Source organism: Symphalangus syndactylus, chromosome 6 (genome assembly GCF_028878055.3).
Source record: "Symphalangus syndactylus isolate Jambi chromosome 6, NHGRI_mSymSyn1-v2.1_pri, whole genome shotgun sequence".
NCBI lineage: Eukaryota > Metazoa > Chordata > Mammalia > Primates > Hylobatidae > Symphalangus > Symphalangus syndactylus.
Window position 1 is genome coordinate 129,397,070 of NC_072428.2, and position 24,123 is coordinate 129,421,192.

A 24,123-nucleotide genomic window follows, 5' to 3' on the forward strand; every position below is an offset into this window, starting at 1 on the left:
CAGCCTCCCGAGTAGCTGGGGAGGCGCCCGCCACCACGCCCGGCTAATTTTTGTATTTTTTAGTAGACAGGGTTTCACCATGTTGGCCAGGCTGATCTTGAACTCCTGACCTCAGGCAATCCGCCTCCCTTGGCCTCCCAAAGTGCTGGGTTTACAGTCGTGAGCCACCGCGCCCGGCAAAGAATTAATATTTTACTACAACAGTTTTTAGAAACACCAGGGAAAGGCTCTGGGCTAAGTATTTTATTCGTTTGTTCTCACAGCCACGCCATAGGAGACGTGTGACCACCTCCACGAGCCCTACGAGGGGTAGAATTAAAGCCAAGGCCCCAGTCAGTCACTGGCCGGGCTTCAGAACCCAGGCTTCCCTGCGGCCAGCGCCGCTGGCTCCCTGCTCCCCGAGATCGCCTCCCCAGTAGCTCAGAATACGCTGAGTTTTTATGGTTTCACATTCAGACTAAGCTGCCCGTGACCTTGTAGGTAAAGATGAATCCGAATGGGTCGGCGCGCCTGTTTATCCTAGAGTACTGCTTTCGGGCGCTTTCTCCTGAAGTTGACACTTCCCAGCCGAGGAGCCTTAGAGCCCCACGCGGCGGAAGGAACGCGGCCCGGCCCCGGCGGCGGCGAGATAAGGCTGCTCCCGGCCGGGAAAGGCGCACGAGAACCAAGACGCGTCCACGCCACTCGGGGCGGGCGTTCTCCCAGAGCACGCCCACCTCAGACGCCAAGAAGGCTGACTGCAGTCGGGTCAGCGATGGGCGTGGTCTCTACTTACTTTCCGCCCAGGCTAAGCCTCTAGCGCATTTTGCTAATTTGGGTCTAACTCGCCATCGCCGCGGGCAGCGCAGCCTTAGCCGCCAACCCTACAGCCAGGAGAGAGTGTAAGGTTTGGCGCCTCAGGGCGGATCCGGCTTGCACAGTCAGTTAAGGAACCAGAGTATCGCGAGATCCGGGGTAAAAGGACGAGAGGAGCGCGCGTGGACGCGCCCAGAGCCGTTAGGGTGGAACTCCACTCGGGCGGGGCGGGCGGAGCGATACAGCTGGACGCCAGTTGGTGGAGCCCCCGCGGGAACGACTGAGCGCGAGGAGCGTGCGCGCTCCCGTCGTGGCGACGGTGGCGGCGAGCGGCGTCAGAGCTTGGAGGGGGGGTTGACGGCTTCTGGCGGGTGGCGGTGTTGAAGGCGAGAGCTTGCTTGGCCCGTGTCGCTTCTGTCCCAAGAACCAGACGGAGAGTGAGGGCACGAGGGTCGCTGTCGGGGGCTGTCGTCTTCCACGTACACGTCGTCGTGAGGAGCGCAGTCCGGACTCTCCCGCAACCCCTCCGGCTCCCTTTCCGCACGCCTCGAGGCGGCGGCGGCGGCCACCGAGACAGCAGCGCACCTTTCCCCATCCCTTCCCCTTATCCCCCTGCCCAAAAGGGCCCGGTCTGCGCCCCATCCCCGCCCGTCCGCCCGCTACGCCGCCGCCATGTCGGCGCAGGCCCAGATGCGCGCGATGCTGGACCAGTTGATGGGCACCTCCCGGGACGGTAAGTCTCTGCCAGGGCCCTGGGGGTGGGGGAGGGGACGGGGACGACGAAGGGAAGGGGTTCCGAGGGCGCACCTGGGCGCGCGCGTGTGGCTGAGTAAGGGGCTCCCAGATTGGTAACACGAGGTCCCCGGCCCCCGTCCCATCCAATCAGGGCTTGGCAGGCGGGCACGGGGGGCGGTGACCATGCGGATTGGCGGGAACTGCTGCCAATGGGGTGAGGCGGGGCCTGGATGAGAAAGGAGAGTTTGTGCTTTTAATGTTGACTTGGCTGAGATGGGAGAGCCCGCGTCTCTGTTGCGTAGTTGGGGGGCCCGTTTTGTCGCTGGTTAGGTACCTGCGGAAAGCTAAGGCCTCCACCCCCGGTCTAATTCCTTAACCCAGAGCTTTGGGATCATCCCTCGCCGCCGTCCTCCAGAGTACCTAGAGAGAAGCTTCCCCCTCCTCTTCCTGGGTCAGGAGGAAACCTTTATTACTAACCTAGTCCCAGAGATGCACCCTCGAGCCCCACAGAAACAACCATTTTTATGGAAAATCTGACCCAAACCATGGTTTCTTAAGTGGGTGTGTTTGGCCCCATTTTGTGAGAAGGAACATGTTATGGCCTGTTTTTCCGAGAGACCTCCATTTTGTTAGACAATTTAATAGAGGCTTTGTTCAGTAAATATTGACACATCCTGCATGTCCCAAATAGAACGATTTTGAAAATTTGGTACCCAGTGAAGTAGAATTGAGGAGAACAAAGATCCTTTCAGGCGCTTAGTTTAGAATCTGTATAGAGAGCCCTTAATTGCTGGATTATCCCTTGTCATAAAGAAAACTTCTAAATAAAATGATGAAATGCTGTTGCTTTTTTGGTGATGATAATTAGTAATGTACTCTCAAATTCAACTTAAATACATTCAAATATGTAGGAAAGGTCTAGTTCATTACTTTCTTAGCACAGCAAAATCCTTGGTAGTTTTTATGTGTTGCTTGTTTAGGCAGATAGTTTCTTAGCCACTTAGGAAATGCTTTTTTTCTTCAGAAGTTATTTAAGTGTATTGATTTAAGAGAAAAGGCACATCTTAAATTTAGTTTTTAAGTTACTCTTTTAATTTACATGAGTGCTTTACAGCAAAATATGAGTAGATTTTAAAAACTTTATTGCATTCAAATCTTTCAGCAGCGCATAGAGTGGCTTTTCAGTGTTCACATTTTCAGTTTTAATAAAAACCCATATTGGGAACTTTTCTTTGTAGAATATATAGACAAATAGATGTAGATGGCAAAGCTACTTGTGGTTGTGTAGAGAGGAAAGATTGGAAAGGAAATGAGTTTTGTATGGAAAGTTAACATTAACACAAAATGTCACTGGAGAAACTTTTAACTGTTATCATTTCTCACATTTAGATAAGAATGGTTACTTTATCACTGCAGCATGTCTTAACATTCCTCCTTTTCCAACATGAGAGAGGGTATTGGGAACGGGCTTCATTGGATCCTAGCTAACAGAATAATCTGTGTAATAAAATTAAAGAAGTTATTTAAGACTTGCTTTACATGATCCTTTTAATCCTTGATGGATACCGTTTTTCGGATCTTCTTCATGGATTGGATTTCTTAGTTTTACTGGGAGGGTAGTTGGATCAAGGTAAAGCATCTCCGGATAAGTTTCTGAATTAGGCAGCCCGTCTAGTATTGCAAAGCTAAATTTAAATATACATATTTCTGTGTGTGTAGTCAGCAGAAACATGGATTTCTTAAAATCCACTTTGTGTATTTTTTTATGTGTCTGTTGCTGGATTTTTTTTTTTTTTTACTTTCAGACTTAGAGGATTTATGATCGAACTCTTATTTACGAGTCCACAGTATTGTTTAGCTGAAATGACTGGATTTTTCACTGTTGTATTGGGTTAGAAGTAAAAAATATACTACTTTCAAGGAAAAATAATTGAGTGGAGTTTTTTTTAGATATCAATATTCTATATATGCAAAATAAGAATCAGAACATTCTCTTTTTTCTTACCATTTAATGAGTTTATATATATCATTTTATGATTCAGGGCTTTTAATAATTAGGATTGTTCTTTTTTAGCATACAGTCAACTTCAAGTTACCCAGGGATAGGGGAACATGGAAACATCCCCTGAATAACACCATGTAATTTGAAACCATTTAATGGAAAGCCTTGTATTGGACACAAAAACAGCTTATGGGAACGCTGTTGGGTGTCTGGCACTAAGAGGTGGAAATGGGTATCCAGGAGGTGGGAGAGAGATGGAAAAGGTAGGTAGGAGGGTATTTAAGGCAAGTCTGTCCTTTTTTTTTTTTTTTAAATTCCAGAGAAATTCCAGCTACTCTCTTTTTTGGAAGTGGGGTTCAAGGTGGCAGTGACCCCCTCAACCCTTATTGTCCTGTCTGTGAAGGAATCTGAAGTGGCAGAGTCCTGGGGCTTTGGGAAAACATTACCTCCTCACCCCCTCAAGGTTTTTTCCCTCCCCTTCCTGACAGTTTTTAATTAGTTCCTTTTAAAATTCATTGGAGATTTAAGTCTGTTAGTTAAATGTACCTTAACTTGAATTACATAAAGTAGTTAATCATTTAGATTACCTGAACTTCACTGGAATCCTTAGGAGTAGGAATTTTGTTAGCAGGGAAATGGAGAGGTAATTTTGGATCACTGGGTACTTCAAGAAAGGACATTCCTGGGTGAGTGGTGGAAATTGGGGGCTTTAGACAATCTGAGGGCAGCATGATGGTGCCGGGAGGCTGGGCAGGGGGACTGCCAGGAGGTGGGAGAGGAATGCATAAGGGAGGTGGGAGGGCCAAAGACAAACTCTGCCTTCTTTGCAATTTTGCCTAGGGCCCTGGTGGTGGCAACCGCCTGTGTGCCACTGAAAATCGTGCCGATGCCTGGCATACTGCATAAATGGAAGCAGGGTACCGCGTGAGTTGAAACATTGGTCACACTATATAAAGTTTGTATATGTGAATCAGTGTAACTCATACCCATATAACTGGGGGTCTGACTGTATTTGGATTTTTCTGATAAGGCATCATGGGCTAAGGAAAAGAGCACTGGGCTGAGACTCAGGAGACCTGGTTTCTAGCCCCAGCTGTACCTCTAATTGTAACCTTGGGTAAGTCACTTAACCTTTTTTGCCTCAAGTTAAATCTGTAATTTGTTATATGGGAAACCAAATAATTTCCTATGTTATACTCAGAAATGTTGAAAAATAAATATATTTTAAGTTTTTTTAGAAAGGAGGAGCTATAAGTAGATAGTAATTACTAGTATCTTATTTTATCTCGTTTATGATTCATTACATTTTACAAATATCTTTGTTTTAGTTGTTAGTATTAGCAGAGGGGAGAGGGATAATTTGTTTTCCCTGAACATATACATTCTATTTGAAAGCAGGAAGGAGGTGCACAGGAAAAATCCAAGAAACAGTTTGAGAATTGTCTGTGTGACAGTTGGAAGAACCCGATATCCTCACACAGACTATGATTTTTGCTCAGTTGGATTAATTGCAAGGATGTTCCTTAGCTAAAGCCCCTTTGCCAACAAATACAGTTTGGTCATAAGTCTCTGGTCTTGATCCCAGGAAAGGCTGGGAAGATGCATGCAATAAGAATTAAATAGAATTGAGGGTGTGGATTTAGATTACATCTTTTTTTTTTTTTTTTTTTTTTTTGAGGCAGAGTCTCTGTCGCCCAGGCTGGAGTGCAGTGGCACGATTTCAGCTCACTGCTGCAACCTCCTCGAACCTACTGGGTTCGAGTGATTCTCCTGCCTCAGCCTCCCGAGTAGCTGGGATTACAGGTGGCTGCCACTACGCCTGGCTAATTTTTGTATTTTTAGTAGAGACGGGTTTCTCCACGTTGGCCAGGCTAGTCTCGAACTCCTGACCTCAGGTGATCCACCACGCCCAGCCTAGATTACATTTTAAGCTTAGCAGTTAGGTAAGTTACAGAAGGTAGTTTTGAGGGTTCTGTATCTCTTAATTGCTTATACCTTTAAATGGGAGTAGAGACCACCTTTGAAAGATTAAAATAGGCAGGAATGGCAACCTGCCCTACGAAACAAGTAGACTAGGAATGTTAGATAGAATTTTATAGCATCATTAGTTGTCCCTTATGGTTAGGGACTGTTTTGGGCAAGTTAAAACTTTCAATAATTTTAACTATTTTAAATGTTAATCTTTCTAAATTGTAGGATATACTTCCTCAGTTAACATATTAATCATAATATTTTTGCTGATCAGTTGTACAGTAGTTATAGTTTGTGGGAGATAAAACTGAAAGGATACTCATCCTCATACCCAGGAAAATACAGTTAAGAAAGCCATTTACCTGTTGCTAATGTAAGGTTAGTAATACATAACCATATAATCTGTAAGATAGTATGACATTTCTGCCTTTCTGCAAAATTATTGAATCAAAGTTTGAAGTAGTGCGTTCTTTAATGGATTTTATTTATAAAATCATCTTTACTGTAATCTGTGTTCCTTGACTTTTCATCAACATTGAAAACATTTTCTCTTAATTTTTTCTCATTAACATAATGAACCATATTCATTTCTTGGTCAGTTGTAAGCCATTCTTTTATTCCACTTGGATTGTTCATTTTAAGTGAAGGAGGCGGAGCCTTTAATATATAAGCAGACATTTTAAAAATAATAACAGGATATTTCTTAGTCTAGAGCTTGTAAATTCTTTAATATAAGGAGTTTTATAGGATTAAACAGTAGTTTCTCTGTGTTTCAGTTAACTATTTAACTTTATCAGAGTTTCAGGCATATCCAAAACACTGAAAGCACCTGCATAGTGAATCAATGAAAAAAGAAAAGTTTTCCTCACTTTGCATTTTGAACTCTGAATAATATTTCTGTCTACACAGCAGCCCAGAAAACAATAAAAGTATCGCTTCATATAACATTGCATCGTTCCTGGATTCTCTACAGTTGTTTAGTTCTTCTCAAGTAAGCATATGCTTCTGAGACATTCTTTTACTTCAGGTAAATATAAGCAAAACAAAGAAAATCATTTTGTCTATTTCTGCGTCAGTTCTATAAGGAGCAAGTAAATTCTTTATTTTTGTTTAGGTTGGTTGTTGTCATGTAAGGATAGATGGTAGTGTTCTACGTGTTCAAGATGGGTAGTAGGAATTCAGTGGCCATGAGGTGTCATGGATCAAGGTCAGGTTTAGTGAATCAGGTACTCTTCAGTAACAGGTGGTTCATACAAAGCATTGAAGCTTAAAGTTGCTGTGAGTTCAGCAAGCAGGAGGGTTGAGAAGACAGGCAGATGGTTTAAAACTGAAGGTCAGTAAGTGGGCAAGACTAGTTAAATGAGGCAGATACTCCCCAAAGGTGGAATTCCAGAAAGGTGCTTGGAAAGGACTGAGTCCTTAAAGACTACTGCTGTCAGTATGTAGAGTTCTTGAGGAAACAAGCAGTTTGACATAACTTAATCAGTCTACTAAGAAACTATAAGAAGATGAAGGAAGTTGGAACATCTTACTGGAAAAAGAATGAGGGAGTGAATGAGGGTAAGTTTCTGACTGGAATCTGGTGAATTCAGAACTTGCAGAAAAGCTGTTCTGTTTCCTTTTTGTTTAGGTTCTCATGCACTAGCAGCTGCTAGAATAGATATTGGAAGGCAGGGCCAAAATAGGTCAGTTACTCAGTTTTGCAAGATTATTGAGGATATAGAGAAAAGTCATTTGTAAAAACAAATCTGCAGCTCCAAGTTTTTGTTTGAACTGAGTAACTTAGGACTTTGAGAAGTCAAAGCCGTCAGAAAGTAACATGAAGTCCATTCAGCTGAATAAATGTCATATTTTGCTATTAGCATAGAAAAGAATCTTTAAAACTTCTTTCCAAAAAGCACTCAGTATTGACCCATATGTTCCAGTGTAGTTGTGAACCATGTACAACTGGTGTTTGACTTACTTGACTCAACATGAAAGGAATTTAACCAGCTGCCCTTGCTGAATCTTGTCTCCTGAATATGGTAAATGGTTTTTGTTTTTAATCTTCTTAATACCTTAGATTTCTGCAGACCCCAGTTTTCTCTTTTAGAGTTAACTGATAATTATTGGATGGTATCTATAGTATACCTGGCTGTTCTGTATTCTGCCTTAGTATTAGTTTAAACGGTAGACTTTTCTCTTAGAGTAACTTTAATAGTTTAACTAATAGTTAAAGTTACTTGAGGGTATGTTTTAGATCAGGGACTGGCACTATGGCCTCTTGCTTTTGGTAAATAAAGTTTTATTGGAACACATCCATGCTGATTCATATACATATTGTCTATGGCTGCTTTGGCTTACGACAGCAGAGTTGAATGGTTGCAACAGAGTCACATGGCCCGCAAACGTAAAACATTTACCATTTGACTCTTTTTTTTTTTTTTTTTTTTTTTGAGACAGAGTCTCGCTCGGTCGCCCAGGCTGGAGTGCAGTGGCGCAATCTCGGCTCACTGCAAGCTCCGCCTCCCGGGTTCACGCCATTCTCCTGCCTCAGCCTCTCCGAGTAGCTGGGACTACAGGCGCCCGCCACCACGCCCGGCTAATTTTTTTTTGTATTTTTAGTAGAGACGGGGTTTCACCATGGTCTCGATCTCCTGACCTCGTGATCCGCCCGCCTCGGCCTCCCAAAGTGCTGGGATTACAAGCGTGAGCCACTGCGCCCAGCCTACCATTTGACTCTTAAAAAGCTTGTTGATCACTGTTCTGGTTTAGTTATTCTCAAAGTGTGGTCCCTGGACCAGCAATTCAGCATCACCTCAGCATCACGTGGTATTGTTAGAAATGTAAATTCTTGGACCCACCTACTGAGTCAGAAATTCTGGGTATGGGCCCCAGTAATCTATGTTTTTAGAAACCTTCCAGGTGATTCTGATACACATTAAAAGTTTGAGAAACCCTCTTCTAGATAAATGTTTCCCAAATGTTTGTCACACTTATTGCCTTTATTATTATTTATTTTTATTTATTTTTTTGAGACAGAGTCTCTGTCACCCAGGTGTGAAGTGCAGTGGCCTGATCTTGGCTCACTGCAACCTCCGCCTCTCAGTTCAGGCGATTACCTTAGCTTCCCGAGTAGCTGAGATTACAGGCGTGCACTGTCATGCCCTGCTAATTTTTGTATTTTTAGTAGAGATGAGGTTTCGCCGTGTTGGCCAGGCTGGTCTCAAACTCCTGACCTCAAGTGACCTACCTGCCTTGGCCTCCCAAAGTGCTGAGATTACAGGCATGAGCCACCATGCCCAGCCTTGCCTTTATTATTTTTTACTGTTTTCTGTTTATTTAATATTTTCCTTTATGTCAACTCACTTTCTAAAAATTTTAAGTTAATTTTAAAATGAAAGTTTATACCACCATAAAAATAAATACAATGAAAACAAAATGGTATATTATATAACTAGACTCGTCACTTAGGAATCGTTCCTGTGCTAAAAATTAGAAGTTGTTAAATTTATTAAACAAGTACTGTTGCAAAATGGGAACATTTTTCTTGACTTAATCGTGATTAATAATTTTCTTACTGAGTGGTATTTAAAATATGTTGGCAAAATCATGTAACACCCAAAGTCGTCTTTTGTGCAAATCTCATATTTTGGAAATTACTGTTCCAGGGAGTATTCATGTGAAAGGAAAGCTGTTTGAACTATATATATACCCAAGCCAGTAAGCAGAAATGACTGGACAGAAATACAAGCCTGTGAGACAGAGAGATCTAGGAGATCCCTAGAGAGGTCCATCTAGACCTCCAGGGTGAAATTACCTCATTTAGCTCAATTTCTCACCTCTCCTTTAGTGCTTTGGTCCACGGGGGTCGATGGTTCTGCAGGATTTCACCAACTGGTTCCACAGTGGGAATATGAAAAGGTGCCTGGCTGTGGGGAAAGCTACTTATGAAAGAGAGGCCTGATAGAAATGCTAGGGGAAGTGGCTGTGAGTCTGCATTATGGACGGGAGCAGAGCGGCAGGGCATGTTGCTAGGACTAAGCAGTTGATTCACCTGAGTCTGGACACCATGTTTAAATATTTTGAAAAATTCCATCGGCAGGGCGTGGTGGCTCACGCTTGTAATCCCAGCACTTTGGGAGGCCGAGGCGGGTGGATCACGAGGTCAGGAGATCGAGACCATCCTAACACGGTGAAACCCCGTCTCTACTAAAAATACAAAAAATTAGCTGGGTGTCGTGGCGGGCGCCTGTAGTCCCAGCTACTGGGGAGGCTGAGGCAGGAGAATGGCACGAACCCGGGAGGCGCAGCTTGCAGTGAGCCGAGATTGCGCCACTGCACTCCAGCCTGGGCAACAGAGTGAGACTCCATCTCAAAAAAAAAAAAAAAAAGAAAAAGAAAAATTCCTGTTACAATTTAATTTACTCCATTGTGTTAGAGGGAATGCTTCCCTGCACATGGTGTTCTATATATTTATTGGTTGATGTGCTTTAGGGTATAGTAATTATTTATAGCAATAGATTCTTAACTTTCCATAGTATCCCCAGGTTGCTGAGTTGCTTTAGTTATATCTTTATTTCCTTTTCTTAGAGATTATAGACATAATTTGCTTCTGTCATCTTTTGACTAAAAATCTAATGGGAATGAAGAATTACACTTGAATGTTTATTTTTAAGTAATAAGTTCTGTGATACTGATTATAGGCGTCTGCATTTAAAAAATGTTTTAAAAAGTACAAAGGTCAAGCAAGCATCTATATGATTGAACAAATGTTATTTCGTATATTCTGTCAAATTTTAAAAAATGGATAAAGAGGCCGGGCACTGTGGCTCACGCCTATAATCCCAGCACTTTGGGAGGCCAAGGCGGGTGGATCAACCTGAGGTCGGGAGTTCAAGACTGGCCTGGCCAACATGGTGAAACCTGTCTCTACTAAAAATATAAAGATTAGCCAGATGTGGTGGTGGGTGCCTGTAATCCCAGCCACCCAGGAGGCTGAGGCAGGAGAATTGCTTGAACCTAGGAGACGGAGGTTGCAGTGAGCCGACACGGTGCCAATGCACTCCAGCCTGGGCGACAGAGTGAGACACCGTCTCAAAAAAAAAAAGGAAAAAGCAGATAAAGCATTACAGATAAAGTCTTTTGTGGTCCCCTTCACAGTCTCAGTCCTTTCCCCAGAGGCAATCCTTTTTGTAAATTTGTTACATATTCACTGTAAGGCAATATTTCTGCTGTGTTGTTTAGTTTTAAGGCTCACGTCTCCTTCATGGTAATCTGTTTTTCATTTTAACTTCTTCCTTTATCATTGGGTTGTCTATCACCTCTGTCCTTTGATATTCTCATCTTTTTTATTTCTTTTCTTTTGGATTTGGGGAGGCTCTAGTTGGCTTCTGTAACTATCACCAGCTGATGAGAACTTGTCTTTTTTAATAGATAAATCAGCCAGTTACTTTTTCTTTGATTATTTTCAGCTATTGCTTGATAGCCAAAGATAGCTTTAGTTACTTCTAATTTTGTATATAGAAAGTTCTGGATGATAGAAGGCACCAGCTATCCAGAGTGCAATTGTTACTATATCAGAATTGCAGCTCTGCAAGTAAGTATCAAAATATAAAATTTAGCAGGCTGCAACTTTTTATGCCATGTATCTTAAAATAAATTCTATATAACCCATTTTAGGACTTAATTTTAAAGTAACTATTCAGGCTTTTCTGATGTCTCTTGTAAATTTAAGAAGAGAAATAGGCTGATAGATTTCCTAAAGCAGGTACCCCCCAAAACATGATGGCATTGTTCCCTGTCAGCTGTCAAGACCCTTTGCTTGTATTAATATAATGAGAGAAGATAGGTGCAGGGCATGGAATAGAGCCCTTGGAATGGAGATTCTTTAGTATTCCTGTTCTCACATTTTCATCATCACCATTCTGGTTAGCTTCAAAAGATCCTACAAGGTTTTTCTTCTAATAACAAGGTTGTTTCCCAATCTCATTCTTATAATCTTGTGATACGGATTTTCACAGACAAGTGGGCCAAATTTTTAACATTTTAAAAACATTAATCTTTGATCGTATCCAGCAAGAATGAACTTGTTCTGGAAATTTCTTCTACAATGGGCATTACATTTTTAAAATGTTCGGCTTGTCATGGGGATTATGGTGGGGGGTGATACTGGTACCTATTTCTGATTATAAACTTATGGGACCATAGGAACCAGAAGATTAAGAAGGATAGCTTTTCTGAGCTGTATAGCACCCTTGTGTTTGCATTTTCTGGAGGAAAGGAAAGCTGCTTTGTTTTTTTAGAAATGACTTGATGTCACATTTGGAAGGCAGACTGTCATAATTGTTTTTTCCCGTTGCCATTTTTGGCATAGTACTCTTCCCTTTCCTTATGTAATAAATATATGCCTGGAAAGTTTTACATAGATCAAGACATATTAAATGTTTTCAAAGCATCTGTATTACTATGTTAAGACATGGTGATGAGTCCTTTTGTAAAATGAACCCTATACTTTGGACTGTTTAAATATACAGTGGGTTAAACTGAGTGTATATATTAACAAGAGAACATGTAGCAAGGGAGTAATGTTTTTTTAAAAGGTTAATTACAAAAGGATTTGTATAGGTGGATTTTAAGCTGAATTCTAAAGGAACAACAAAGGTAGGTGGGAGAAGTTGGCAGAGTGGGTGAGAAAGTTTGAGGAAGATGTAAAAATGATCAGATTGGTTCCTTAGTTTAAGAGTTATTGTGCAGCAGTAGTCATCGCTTTTACTTTGATTCCACATGAAGACACAAGGGTTTTTTGTTTGTTTGTTTTGAGACAGAGTCTTGCTCTGCGAGCCAGGCTGGAGTGCAGTGGCGCTATCTCAGCTCACTGCAACCTCCAACTCCCAGGTTCAAGCGATTCTCCCACCGCAGCCTCCTGAGTAGCTTATATTACAGGCATGTGCCACTACACCCAGCTAATTTTTATATTTTTAGTAGTGACGGGGTTTCACCATGTTAGCCAGACTGGCCTTGAACTCCTGACCTCAGGTGATCTGCCTGCCTTGGCCACCCAAAGTGCTGGGATTACAGACATGAGCCACCGTGCCCAGTGACACAAGGTTTTACTTGTGTACTGCTTTAGATCCCTTCCTGCCCTGGACTAGACTAGAAATTGGCCATGGATCTTTATACAGTTCCCACATTATTATGTGAACTCAGCAGCTTATGTTGGAAGAAATGGAGGGAGGAAATCGGAGGGAAAAAGAGGGAGGAACATTTCTCTGCATTTAGGGATTCAAGGGGTCAGGAAAACAAGCTTTAAGCTTTTGGTTGTACACCTCTGTAGCTCTAGCTTTCCTTTCACTGAGGGGTTATGGATCTTATTTCAGAGGGAAGGAAACTGTCCTGTCCCAAGCCCACTGTGACATGTGACCCTTAACTAGTATACCTGTGGGGAGGGCTTCAGTTGCCACCCTAGAGAATGTGGGAGGGCTTCCCTTCCCCTGCCCCCATTTGTAGACATGGGAGTGTCTCCATTGCTTTGTATGCTCTTGCATTTTCTCCTCCCTCTTTGTTTTCCCTAAGCTAAGCTCTAAGCTAATTCTGTACAAAATAAATACTGTTTTTGTAAATTGCTTGCCATGAATGCCTGATAATGTACAGTAAAATAGGATTCTGCATACCATTAAATATGTCAAATATTACAAACTTTATTTTTGAAATTACAATACTAAACTCAGTTCACTTTTGCTTAGCCTTCACAGTTGTTGATCACATAGCATGGTCATCCACTCACAGCTTAAAAAAATACAGGGAGCATCGGAGAGAATGGGTAAAGTAAAATTTTGATGTTTTTAAAATAGCACCTAAATCTATGAAAGTTGATTTGGTTTCTTGTTTGTATGGGAGGGAGAGGGTGGGTAGTACTGGGGGGAGGGGGCGGATATTGGGAAGATAGCATGCAACGTATAAAATCATGTCAGATACTACCTAGGCTAAGGTTGTAATGTTGCTAATAAAATTTAAGTGTTAATATAAGTTTCAGAAAAGGCAGGACCATAGAATGGCAGTGTTGGGAATTACAGTGGGCTTATTTTTTCCCTCCTGATATATGGAAGGGGATTTGGAGAATAGCAGTATTTGAGTATAATTTAGAGAGGAGGCCTCTTTTTAAAGTGACCTGTCCATATTCCCTGACTGGAACTGACTGCCTTAGGCTCTGGTACATTGGTGACAGACCTGGAGATGAATAATATGCATCCTCATTTTTATTGTATGCTTGTGACTCAGGTGTTCTCAAAGATTATAATTCATGAAACTCATGAAGGGGTTGAACAAAAGAGGGAGGTAAGAGAGTTGTTGCTTGGTAGAGAATTTGGTAGAAATAGGGATTAATAGAAAAGTTGATGTTTCTGTTAAAATGAAAAACACCTCACTTGCTAGAGTTCTAAATCAAGTTTCTAATTCTAAAAACTTGGCTGTGTAGTTATGTACAAGGTCTAATTAACTATTTTAGAGGTTATAGGACAGAGAGATCTCCATGTTTTTATAGGTGGGATATTTTTTGTTGTTGACAGAAGTAACTTCGCCTGATCTCTGTTCCATTGTTTTAATTTTTTTTTTTTTTTTTTACTTTATACACTAAAAATTTGGATTAAAAATAAAAATGTAAGAAATCAAATGTTACTCAAAAAGTGTTGTTCTGATCCCAACTCTACAATTCTTCTACATGAAGCCATTTGCCAAAGCCAAATATGGTTTACTTACTGTTCCCCCAAACCTTCTTGCTCTTATAAGCTTTGTCAAAGCTATTACTCCAGGTTGTAGTGCTTTTTTTTCTACTTTCCTTTGATCTAAGTCCTGTCTTTCCTTCAAATTTTGGCTACTTATTGCATGAAGCTTTTCCCAATATCTCCATTCTTGGTGGTAATTTTAGTCTAAGAATTCCTGAAGTACTACCTAATTGAAACACATTTGATACTTGGATCATGTTATCTTGTATTATAACTTATTACTCCATTAATATATCCTCGGCTGGGTACAGTGGCTCCTGCCTACAATCCCAGCATATTGGGAGGTGGAGGCGGGAAGGTCATTTGAGGCCAGGAGTTGGAGATCAGCCTGGGCAACATAGACCCTGTCTCTACAAAAAAATTTAAAAAATTAAAAAAATTAATATGTCCTCTTTCTTTAGCAAAATCATTGGCTCCTTGAGGGGAGAGAGCTTGTCTTATATGCCCCTTTGTAATTCCATTGCCTAGCACAGCAGATGTGGTCACTAATAGGTTTGATTCTGTGATTTGGATCCAATGTCATTGTGACAGGATACTTTTTTCCCCCATAATTTAGGTTATTTTTATATGACTTTATGCCCACAAAACCCAAAGATAAAGCACATTAAATTGAAAATAATTTCTTGTATTATAAGGTGATTTGGTTCCTATTTGCAGTTCTTTCTTCTTCTTTTTATAAAATAGGTGCTATTTTACCTAGTTTCTTATGAAAAACATGGTTTGGGCCAGATATCTTGACAGAAACCAAATTACCAGCATTTTTCTTTTAAAAAATCATTGTTGGTTTAGCTGAATTGTACTTCCATGGAATAAGCCCAAATAAATTTGTTAAGTACTGCATGGTTATGCAGCCAGATTGTTTTAAAATGTCAACCTTAAAGTCCCCTAAGCAGAACTTTAAAAATATCAATAAAGTTAGTTGCCATTCTCTCTCAGGGTATTTCTGTATTTCAAATTATTAAGCGTTTTATTATTTCATTGTTTTAAAGATTTCTATAATGGCTGCTATTTGATAGCTGTATTTGTTGTGTTTGCTACAGTTATCAAATATTTATGGAGCACCCACTCATTTGAGGTGAGGAGTTGTTTTAAAATACTTTTTGGCATTTATAGAAACAGATTCTGATTTTAAAAGCTCACCAGGGAAAATATGTACAACTATTATGTATCCACAAAAATTTTAAAAAACACAAGCTCACCAGGGATACTTCTGGTTCGCTATATTCCTATTAGGAATTGTTCATATTTCAACTGATAGCTGTGTCTTCAGGGCACAATTAACTTAATATTTGAATGTAAGTTGTTAAGCACTAATCAGTTACTCTACTTGATGAAATGTTTGATTAGTAGAACTTCATGAATACTGATTTTATTCTAAGGCCTGAGCCATTAGTTTAACAAAGCACTGAAATGATTCTGCTGTCACATTACCAAAACATTTAGATACTTTTAGCAGGAAGACTATTAGATACATAAGGGTTTTTTTGTTTTGTTTTGTTTCAACTTTAAAATTTTATCATTTTAAAATTGCTTAATATAATTAGGGTACAGATTTAAAATGAAATTTTTTTCTTAAATGGTAGGAAGCAAAAAGCCTCTAATTAAATAGCATTGACATTCTGATATGAGCTTATCATAGCACCATTCTAACATGAGCTTGAGGTCCTCACCAAAGTCTTGATGAAACATACTTTTTAAAGAAATAATTTTTTAAAACCCCACTTGGCTCAAAGACATTGTCCAGAGCTCCAGCTTTGGACTTTTAACCTGTAGACAGTCATACAATTATCTGGGGTTGTACTTGTTAAGTCAGTATTTAAAAAAATGAAACACCCTGATTTTGTTCACTTTTGTTTTTATATAAAACAATCTTTACAGTCAACATGTACTTCTAGATGCTGTATTGAAATTGCTAGCAGAGTTTATTCTATACAAAATGAACAATCTGGCCCCTTGTTTTATTTGTAAAGGTTCAATGTATCTATGCCTGCCTACCTCAATCTGCAAGGGAGTGTCAGAAAGGCCCCGCATTCGCCAAGCCGTGAGTTATTGCTAACTTTTCAGATGTGTTAATGAATGTGGAACAAAAGCAGTTGTGTTTAAAAGGAAAAAGGACCATCAAAATAACTTTTATTGTAGTAGCAGGCGTAAACACTAAACTGAATATTCCAAATTGTGTCAGAAATAACCTACTAGAGACAAGCTTCTAGAAAACCTATTGTTGAACTGCTCTGAAGCTATCATTTTAACTATAAATTACTGTTGTTAAAATTTTATATACCCTGGTTGCAAATTAGAATGTTTTAAAAATATCTTTAACCAAGTTAAAACAATTTGAACAAAATCTTACCCCATCTAAAAATGATAGTATTTAGTTGAATTTAAGTTAAGCTCTTTAGTATATGACCATATAAAGGGGTAAAGTTTTAATCTTTTTTGTTATTTACTTGTGAAAATACAGAAACTAAATGATTGAATCACATCCTACACGAAAGTTTTTGGAGTGCTCCAGGCATATCACGTGAAGTACAGAGGTATTTATATCTCTTTTGGCACCAATAGTTCTTGCTTCAGTAATTCACCAGTAGGTTTTCATTCATCGATAATGTATCAGTTTAAGGCTAAAATAAAACACATTTCTTAGGGCTTATCATTCTATATAGAAAGAGGAAACATCCTTATGAGTTTTTTCTTTTGTTTTTCCAAAGGGATTCTAAGCAAAAAAATTGTAACTAACATCTATATTTTGTTATTGGAGCTAGTTACCTTTCTTTTTCTTAGATTCTTTAACGTTTTGAGTAGATAGCCATATTTGATAAGCAGGTTGGATGCTTCTGTTGCTTAGGAGGTAGGTGGATTGTGTTTTTTGAAGACAGAATGAATTTAAATATACCCAGTTTGGCAGTATAAAAAAGCTCAGACTACATAAAACTTGGAGGTATGGAACCTTTGGACGTATTAAAGTTAACGTTTCATTAGGCAATGTGCCTTTGTTTGACTGGTGTGTAAGTCCTTCTTCCAGGTTTGTACGCTCTTAAATGCGTTATTCTACCCTCTCTAACTCCTCCCAGCAGCAAAAGGGAGAACTTCAGCTGGAACAAAATAGTGGAAGAAATGGCGTCTGGGGTTCAGTGGGGATTCGCAGTGTGTATGCAATGTTTGCAAGATTATTTTTTATGTTTTTTAATTACTGTAAATAAAAATATATCAATACTTAGTGTCAAGAAGGGAACATTGTATACCAGTCTAAACTCTCTTAGTGGGTCTGCAAGTTGCTTAACCTCTCGGGGCCTCAGTTTTCTCATCTGCAATATGAAGGAGTTGGACTCGATAATCTTTAAAAGTCCATTCCTACTCTAAAATCCTATGCTTTTCTGAAGTACTCTATTTAACAGAATGCATTGCTTTCTCACTTTGACTATTTGAATTATGTATGCAGTACACTTACTGCAACTGCATGTTGTCTAAAATAGTTTTTCTATAGGATGTATATAAAAACTAATCCTTCTTGAGCTGATTTATAATGTGTGTACATAGCCACACATAAAAAGCTAGTAATAGTAGGGCTCTCAGAAAATACTTTCAGTTGTCTAACCTTGAATGTTATTAACTCTTTTATATTACAGGAGATACTACTCGTCAACGAATCAAATTCAGTGATGACAGAGTATGCAAGAGTCACCTTCTCAACTGTTGTCCTCATGATGTCCTTTCTGGAACTGTATGTATTTACTAAATGTATTGTTTGATTACTGATATGCTGCAGTAATGAACTACTTGATAAAGTCTTAATTGTGTCAAAAGAATTGACTTGTGAGGGGAGATTTGCATCCTTTATTGTTTGTTTATTCAGGATGATTACTTAAATCTTCAATAATGGGTTTCCTCACAAAAGTGGTTGATATGTTTTGTTTCATAATTTTTTCCATTCTTCAGAGCAGTTTTTTAAAAGCATGTTTTATTTGGAATACAGAGGTAGTTATATAGCATTTGTACTTTTAGTTCAGAAATTAATTTATTTTTAAAGTTCCTTTTACTGTTAAACAGAGTAGACTTTTATCTAGTACAGTATACATTTTTGTTAAGATTTGTACACATTTATATTGTGGAATCAGTGGGGAAATATATTAGTAAATACTTATATCCACACAGCTTAATTTGGGAGTATTGTCACTTAAAATATTGTTCCTGCTAATAATGTAAAGCTCAATTTAGATACTGTGTCTGCAGAGATGTTGATCTTAGAGTATCATCGTTTTAATTTGGAAGATAAACTGCATGATGATGGACCTGTTGGAATATGGAACAGAGAATTTGATTCTCTGACTTTGGGATTTGGTTGAAATTATTACAAGTAGCTTCCCTTCATAGCTGCATCTGATGCTGGTGGGGAGCTAGTAGGGGCTAAACCTCGAGCTGGCTTTAGTTCTCATTTGCCAGAAATGACTGAAATGAAGAAAGATTTCTGACTCGCCTTTTCAGAAGCAATGGGTTTCTTAGCCAAATGAGTGGTTTCTTCTTTGATAGGAAGAGTTAAAATTAAGGACATGCCCCAAAGAGATAATGTGTCAAGGCATATGCAACAGGAAACACCTTTGACTTTTTCCAGTAGGAAAGACAGTTGAAACTATATTATGTTAATGGGAAAAAAGAGCCTAAGTTTATTTTAAAGTATAATACTATAAGGCAAGAAATCCAGTTTCTGAGCGCAGGAATTTGGAAGGACTATGACAGATAATAAATATAATAAACTCTAAACTCTTTATTTATTTTTTCTGATACAGAGTCTTGCTCTGTCACCCAGGCTTGGAGTGCAGTGGCGTGATCTCAGCTCACTGCTAACCTCCACTGCCTGGCTTCAAGTGATTCTCCTGCCTCAGCCTCTGGCGTAGCTGGGATTACACTTGCGTGCCACCACGCCCGGCTAATTTTTGTATTTTTATTTTTATTTATTTATTTATTTTTGAGACGGAGTCTTGCTCTTGTCACCCAAGCTGCAGTGCAGTGGCATGATCTCGGCTTATTGCAGCCTCCGCCTCCTGGGTTCAAGCGATTCTCCTGCCTCAGCCTCCCAAGTAGCTGGGATTACAGGTGCCCACCACCACACCCAACTAATTTTTGTATTTTTAGTAGAGATGAAGTTTCGTCATGTTGGCCAGGCTGGTCTCGAACTCCTGACCTCTTGATCTGTCTGCCTCAGCCTCCCAAAGTGCTGGAATTACAGGCGTGAGCTACCACGCCTGGCTTTTTTTTTTTTTTTTTTTTTTTTTTTTTTTTTTTTTTGAGACAAGAGTCTTCCTCTGTCAGCCAGGCTGTGAACACTGCCCACTGCAGCCTCCATCTCCTGGGCTCAAGAGTTTCTCCCACCTCAACCTCCCGAGTAGGTGGAGCTACAGGCACGCACCACCATGCTCGGCTAATTTTTGTTTTTTTTGTAGAGACTAGGTCTCACCATGTTACCCAGGCTTGTCTCAAACTCCTGGCTTCAAGTGATCCTCCTGTCTCGGCCTCCCAAAGTACTGGGATTACAAGCGTGAACCACTGCACCTGGCCATAATAAACTCCTTTATCTACTTTCTAACATTTTCATAATTATTTTATACCGTGCTATGCTGCATCTGAAATCTATAAAATCTATGATTGTCTATAGTATACTGTGATTCTCCATGTTTAATATTATATGAAATTTAACTGTTAAAGTTATTTAATTTAAAAAATTTACTTTTAATTTTTATTTAATGGCTAAATTACCACTTGAGATAAATTTTGAGAACAACATTAACAAAACCACTTGAGGCCAGGAGTTTGAGACTAGCCTGGTCAACATAGTGAAGCCCCATCTCTACAAAAAGAATTTAAAAAAAAAATTAGCCTGGCATGGTGGTATTTCCTGAAGTCCTAACTGCCTGGGAGGCTGAGACAGGAGGATTGCTTGAGCTCAGGAATTCAAGACTTCAAGTGAGCTATGATCACACCAGTGCACTCTACCCTGGGCAACAGAGTGAGACCCTGCCTCAAAAAAAAAAAAAAAAAAAGAAAAATCAGCAGTTACAATTCAGTGTTTTTCATTCTTCATTTAACATCAGAAAAGAAATAGGCATCTTGAACATAAAGAGGTGTGAACTATCACACTCTGTCCCAAAAAGCATTTGTTCTTTAGGGATTGACTGCTGAGAAGCCATAGCTCTATAATTATAAGCTATTTGTACATAGGGTAAGCTGTTAAGTTTTTCAGGTCCTTAAGGACACCATTGTATGACACTTTTGGAGTCTCACAACGTCCTTTACCTAGTCCTCAAAACTCTGCTTAAATTCTGAAAGGTTCACAACCGAAGCAATCCTCCCATCTCAGCCTTCCAAAGCACTAGGATTACAGGCAGGAGCCACTGTGCCTGGCCTTAACTTGATTTTATGATGCTTTTTCTTTGTTGTGTACCTAAAGGTTGTACGACTAAAGGTTGCCCTTTAGTTTGTATTTTTAGTAGAGACGGAGTTTCACCATGTTGGTCAGGCTGGTCTTGAAACTCTTGACCTCTTGATCTGTCCGCCTCGCCCTCCCAAAGTCCTGGAATTACAGGCGTGATTGGGTGTGCCTAAGATCTGTCACTTGCAGCAGAATATGATTTACCAATATTTTAGATTATTTAGAAAAAGAATACAGAAAAGCCAGGCATGGTGGTACATACCTATAGCCCCAGCTACTTTGGAGGCTGAGGCGGGAAGGTTGCCTGAACTCAGGATTTCAAATGTAGCCTGGACAACATAGTAAGACTCTGTTACAAAGGAAAAAAGTATCCAGAAATGCATTTCCTGCCTTTTTTTTCATTATAAAGAGGTTGGAACTTTATGTCAAGCACTTAGAGATGGAGAGTGTGATTTCTAAAAATTCTCTTCATAACTGACAAGTTAGTTTGGAATTTTTTGCAATTGAGTTTCATGAAAATGCACTTATAACATTTTACCTTTCATTACTCTAGTATAACTAATTCTTTTTTTTTTTTTTTAAGACAGATACTCGCTCTGTTGGCCCAGGCTGGAGTGCAGTGGCGTGATCTCAGCTCACTGCAACCTCCGCCTCCAGGTTCAAGCGATTCTGCCTCAGCCTCCCGAGTAGCTGGGATTACAGGCATGCACCACCACACCCAGCTAATTTTTGTATTTTTAGTAGGGACAGGGTTTCATCTTGTTGGCCAGGCTGGTTTTGAACTCCTGACCTCAGGTGATCCGCCCGCCTCGGCCTCCCAAAGTGCTGGGATTATAGGCCTGAGCCACCGTGCCTGGTCTGGCATAACTAATTCTTAAAATAATAAATTAATCAGGGCTGGGCATGGTGGTTCACGCCTGTAATCCCAGCAGTTTGGGAGGCCGATCACTTGAGGTCAGGAGTTTGAGACCAGCCTGGCCAACCAACATGGTGAAACCCCATCTCTACTGAAAATACAAAAAATTGGCTGGGCGTGGTGGCCCGCACCTGTAATCCCAGCTACTCGGGAAGCTGAGGCAGGAGAATTACTTGAACCCTGGAGGTAAAGGTTGCAGTGAGCCGAGATCACACCACTGCACTCCAGCCTGGGCGACAGATCAAGACTCTGTCTCAAAATAAATAAATACATAAATAAAAAATTAATCAGAGGAGGTAAGACAGAACAGAGGATCAAAATAATTATACATTTAATGATTTTTATAAGAAATATTAATATTTTCTTTATCTCAGAAAGTTACTATACTTCAAAAGCTTGCAGCTGGGCTCAGTGGCTCATGCCTGTAATCCCAGCACTTTGAGAGGCCGAGGCGGGGGGATCATCTGAGGTCAGGAGTTCGAGACCAGCCTGGCCAACATGTTGAAACCCCGTCTCTACTAAAAATACAAAAAAAGTAGCTGGGCATGGTGGCGGGTGCCTGTGATTCCAGCTGCTCGGGAGGCTGAGACAGGAGAATCGCTTGAACCCCGGAGGTGGAGGTTGCAGTGAGCTGAGACGCACCACTGCACTCCAGCCTGAGCAAAAGAGCAAGACATTGTTTAAAAAAAATAATAAAAAAATAAGAAGCTTGGATTACTTTTCTATTCTTCTAGAATATTTTCATATTGTAGTCTCTCTCTTTTCCTCGTTTTGGCCCACTTTCCCCCTGCTAAATTCACTGTAGGCAGTATGCCCTTTCAGATTTAGGCAAAACAAAAAAACCTAAACCAAGCTGTCATTTTTTTCCTGAACACATTTCTTCTGGTACGTATCTTCCCTGAGGAAAGATAAATATTTCCATCTAGTTCCTACTGGTCTGGAAAAAAGATACATGACTAATAATTTATAGTAGACTTTAAATATAAAGCAAAGATGTTAACAGAAACTTGAAATTAAGATCTTAGGACATGGAAAATGTATACTCTCATAGTATGCCGGTTCAAAATTCAGAAATCAGCACCACTAATTTTATTATAGCCCTCATCATAGTGTAACTTTACCGTTGATAGGCCCTCATATCTTCTAGTGTAAAGTCATCATTTTACAGTTCAGAAAAACTAAGGCTTAGAGAAATTGTGCTGTTAAATGTCTCAATAAAAAAACCACAGTATTCTATACCATTTAGGAATCTTAAATCTAGAAATACTTAAAACAATTTTTTGTTAGTTTTTTAGGTGATTCAGTTACCTAGGGCAGTGACTTTCAGATGTTTCTGAAACATCCTTGGAGCCATCTCATGCACTAAGGATTTAGGAGTAGGCTAGTTCATTCTATTTCAACTCGAATTTTATGTATTTTATTTTATTTTATTGAGACAGGGTCACACTCTTGCCCAGGCTGGAGTGCAGTGGTGTCATCTCGGCTCACTGCAGCCTTCGCCTCCTGGAATCAAGCAAGCCTCCTGCCTCAGCCTCCCGGGTAGCCGGGATTACAAATGTGCGCCACTAGGCTCGGCTAATTTTTTTTTCTTTTTTTTTTGAGACAGAGTCTCACTCTGTTGCCCAGGCTGGAGTGCAGTGGTTTGATCTTGGCTCACTGCAACCTCCCACTCCCGAGTTCAAGTGATTTTCCTGCCCCAGCCTCCCAAGTAGCTGAGATTACAGACACACGCCACCATGCCTGCCTAGTTTTGTATTTTTAGTAGAGACGGGGTTTTGCCATGTTGGTCAGGCTGGTCTCCAACTGCTGACCTCAGATGATCTGCCCGCCTCACCCTCAGAGAGTGCTGGGATTACAGGCATGAGCCACTGCTCCCGGCCTTTTTTTTTTTTTTTTTTTTTTTTTTGAGACGGAGTCTTGCTTTGACACCAGGCTGGAGTGCAGTGGCGTGATCTTGGCTCACTGCAACCTCAGCCTCCCAGGTTCAAGCGATTCCACTACCTCAGCCTCCCGAGCAGCTGGGACTACAGGCACGCGCCACCAGGCCTGGCTAATATTTTGTATTTTTGTAGAGACGGAGTTTCACCATGTTGGGCAGGGTGGTCTCAATCTCCTGAGCTTGTGGTCCGCCTACCTCAGCCTCCCAGAGTGCTGGGATTACAGGCGTGAGCCACTGCCCCTAGCTAATTTTTGTATTTTTTTTTTTTTTTTTTGAGACGGAGTCTTGCTCTGTCACCCAGGCTGGAGTGCAGTGGCGCAATCTCGGCTCACTGCAAGCTCCGCCTCCCGGGTTCACGCCATTCTCCTGCCTCAGCCTCTCCGAGTAGCTGGGACTACAGGCGCCCGCCACCACGCCCGGCTAATTTTTTTGTATTTTTAGTAGAGACGGGGTTTCACCGTGGTCTCGATCTCCTGACCTCGTGATCCACCCGCCTCAGCCTCCCAAAGTGCTGGGATTACAGGCGTGAGCCACCGCGCCCGGCTAATTTTTGTATTTTTAATAGAGATTGGGTTTTAC

The 24,123-nt window shown here is 40.6% G+C and overlaps 1 protein-coding gene across 14 annotated transcripts in view; it reads left to right on the top strand.

The window, feature by feature from the left end:
- Window positions 1-682: 682 nt before the first annotated feature.
- Window positions 683-24,123, top strand: part of LUC7L2 (LUC7 like 2, pre-mRNA splicing factor) — a 65,559-nt gene continuing 42,118 nt past the window's right edge. For 2 of the 14 annotated variants that reach the window (XM_063641662.1, XM_063641663.1), the window contains exons 1-5: window positions 5,189-13,304; window positions 13,763-13,819; window positions 15,306-15,340; window positions 16,236-16,306; window positions 17,892-17,986. In XM_063641662.1, the coding sequence (XP_063497732.1) occupies window positions 13,128-13,304; window positions 13,763-13,819; window positions 15,306-15,340; window positions 16,236-16,306; window positions 17,892-17,986 (435 nt within the window). In that variant the 5' untranslated portion in view covers window positions 5,189-13,127. The other 12 variants (XM_063641667.1, XM_063641664.1, XM_055284179.2 and 9 more) reach the window with 12 other exon arrangements.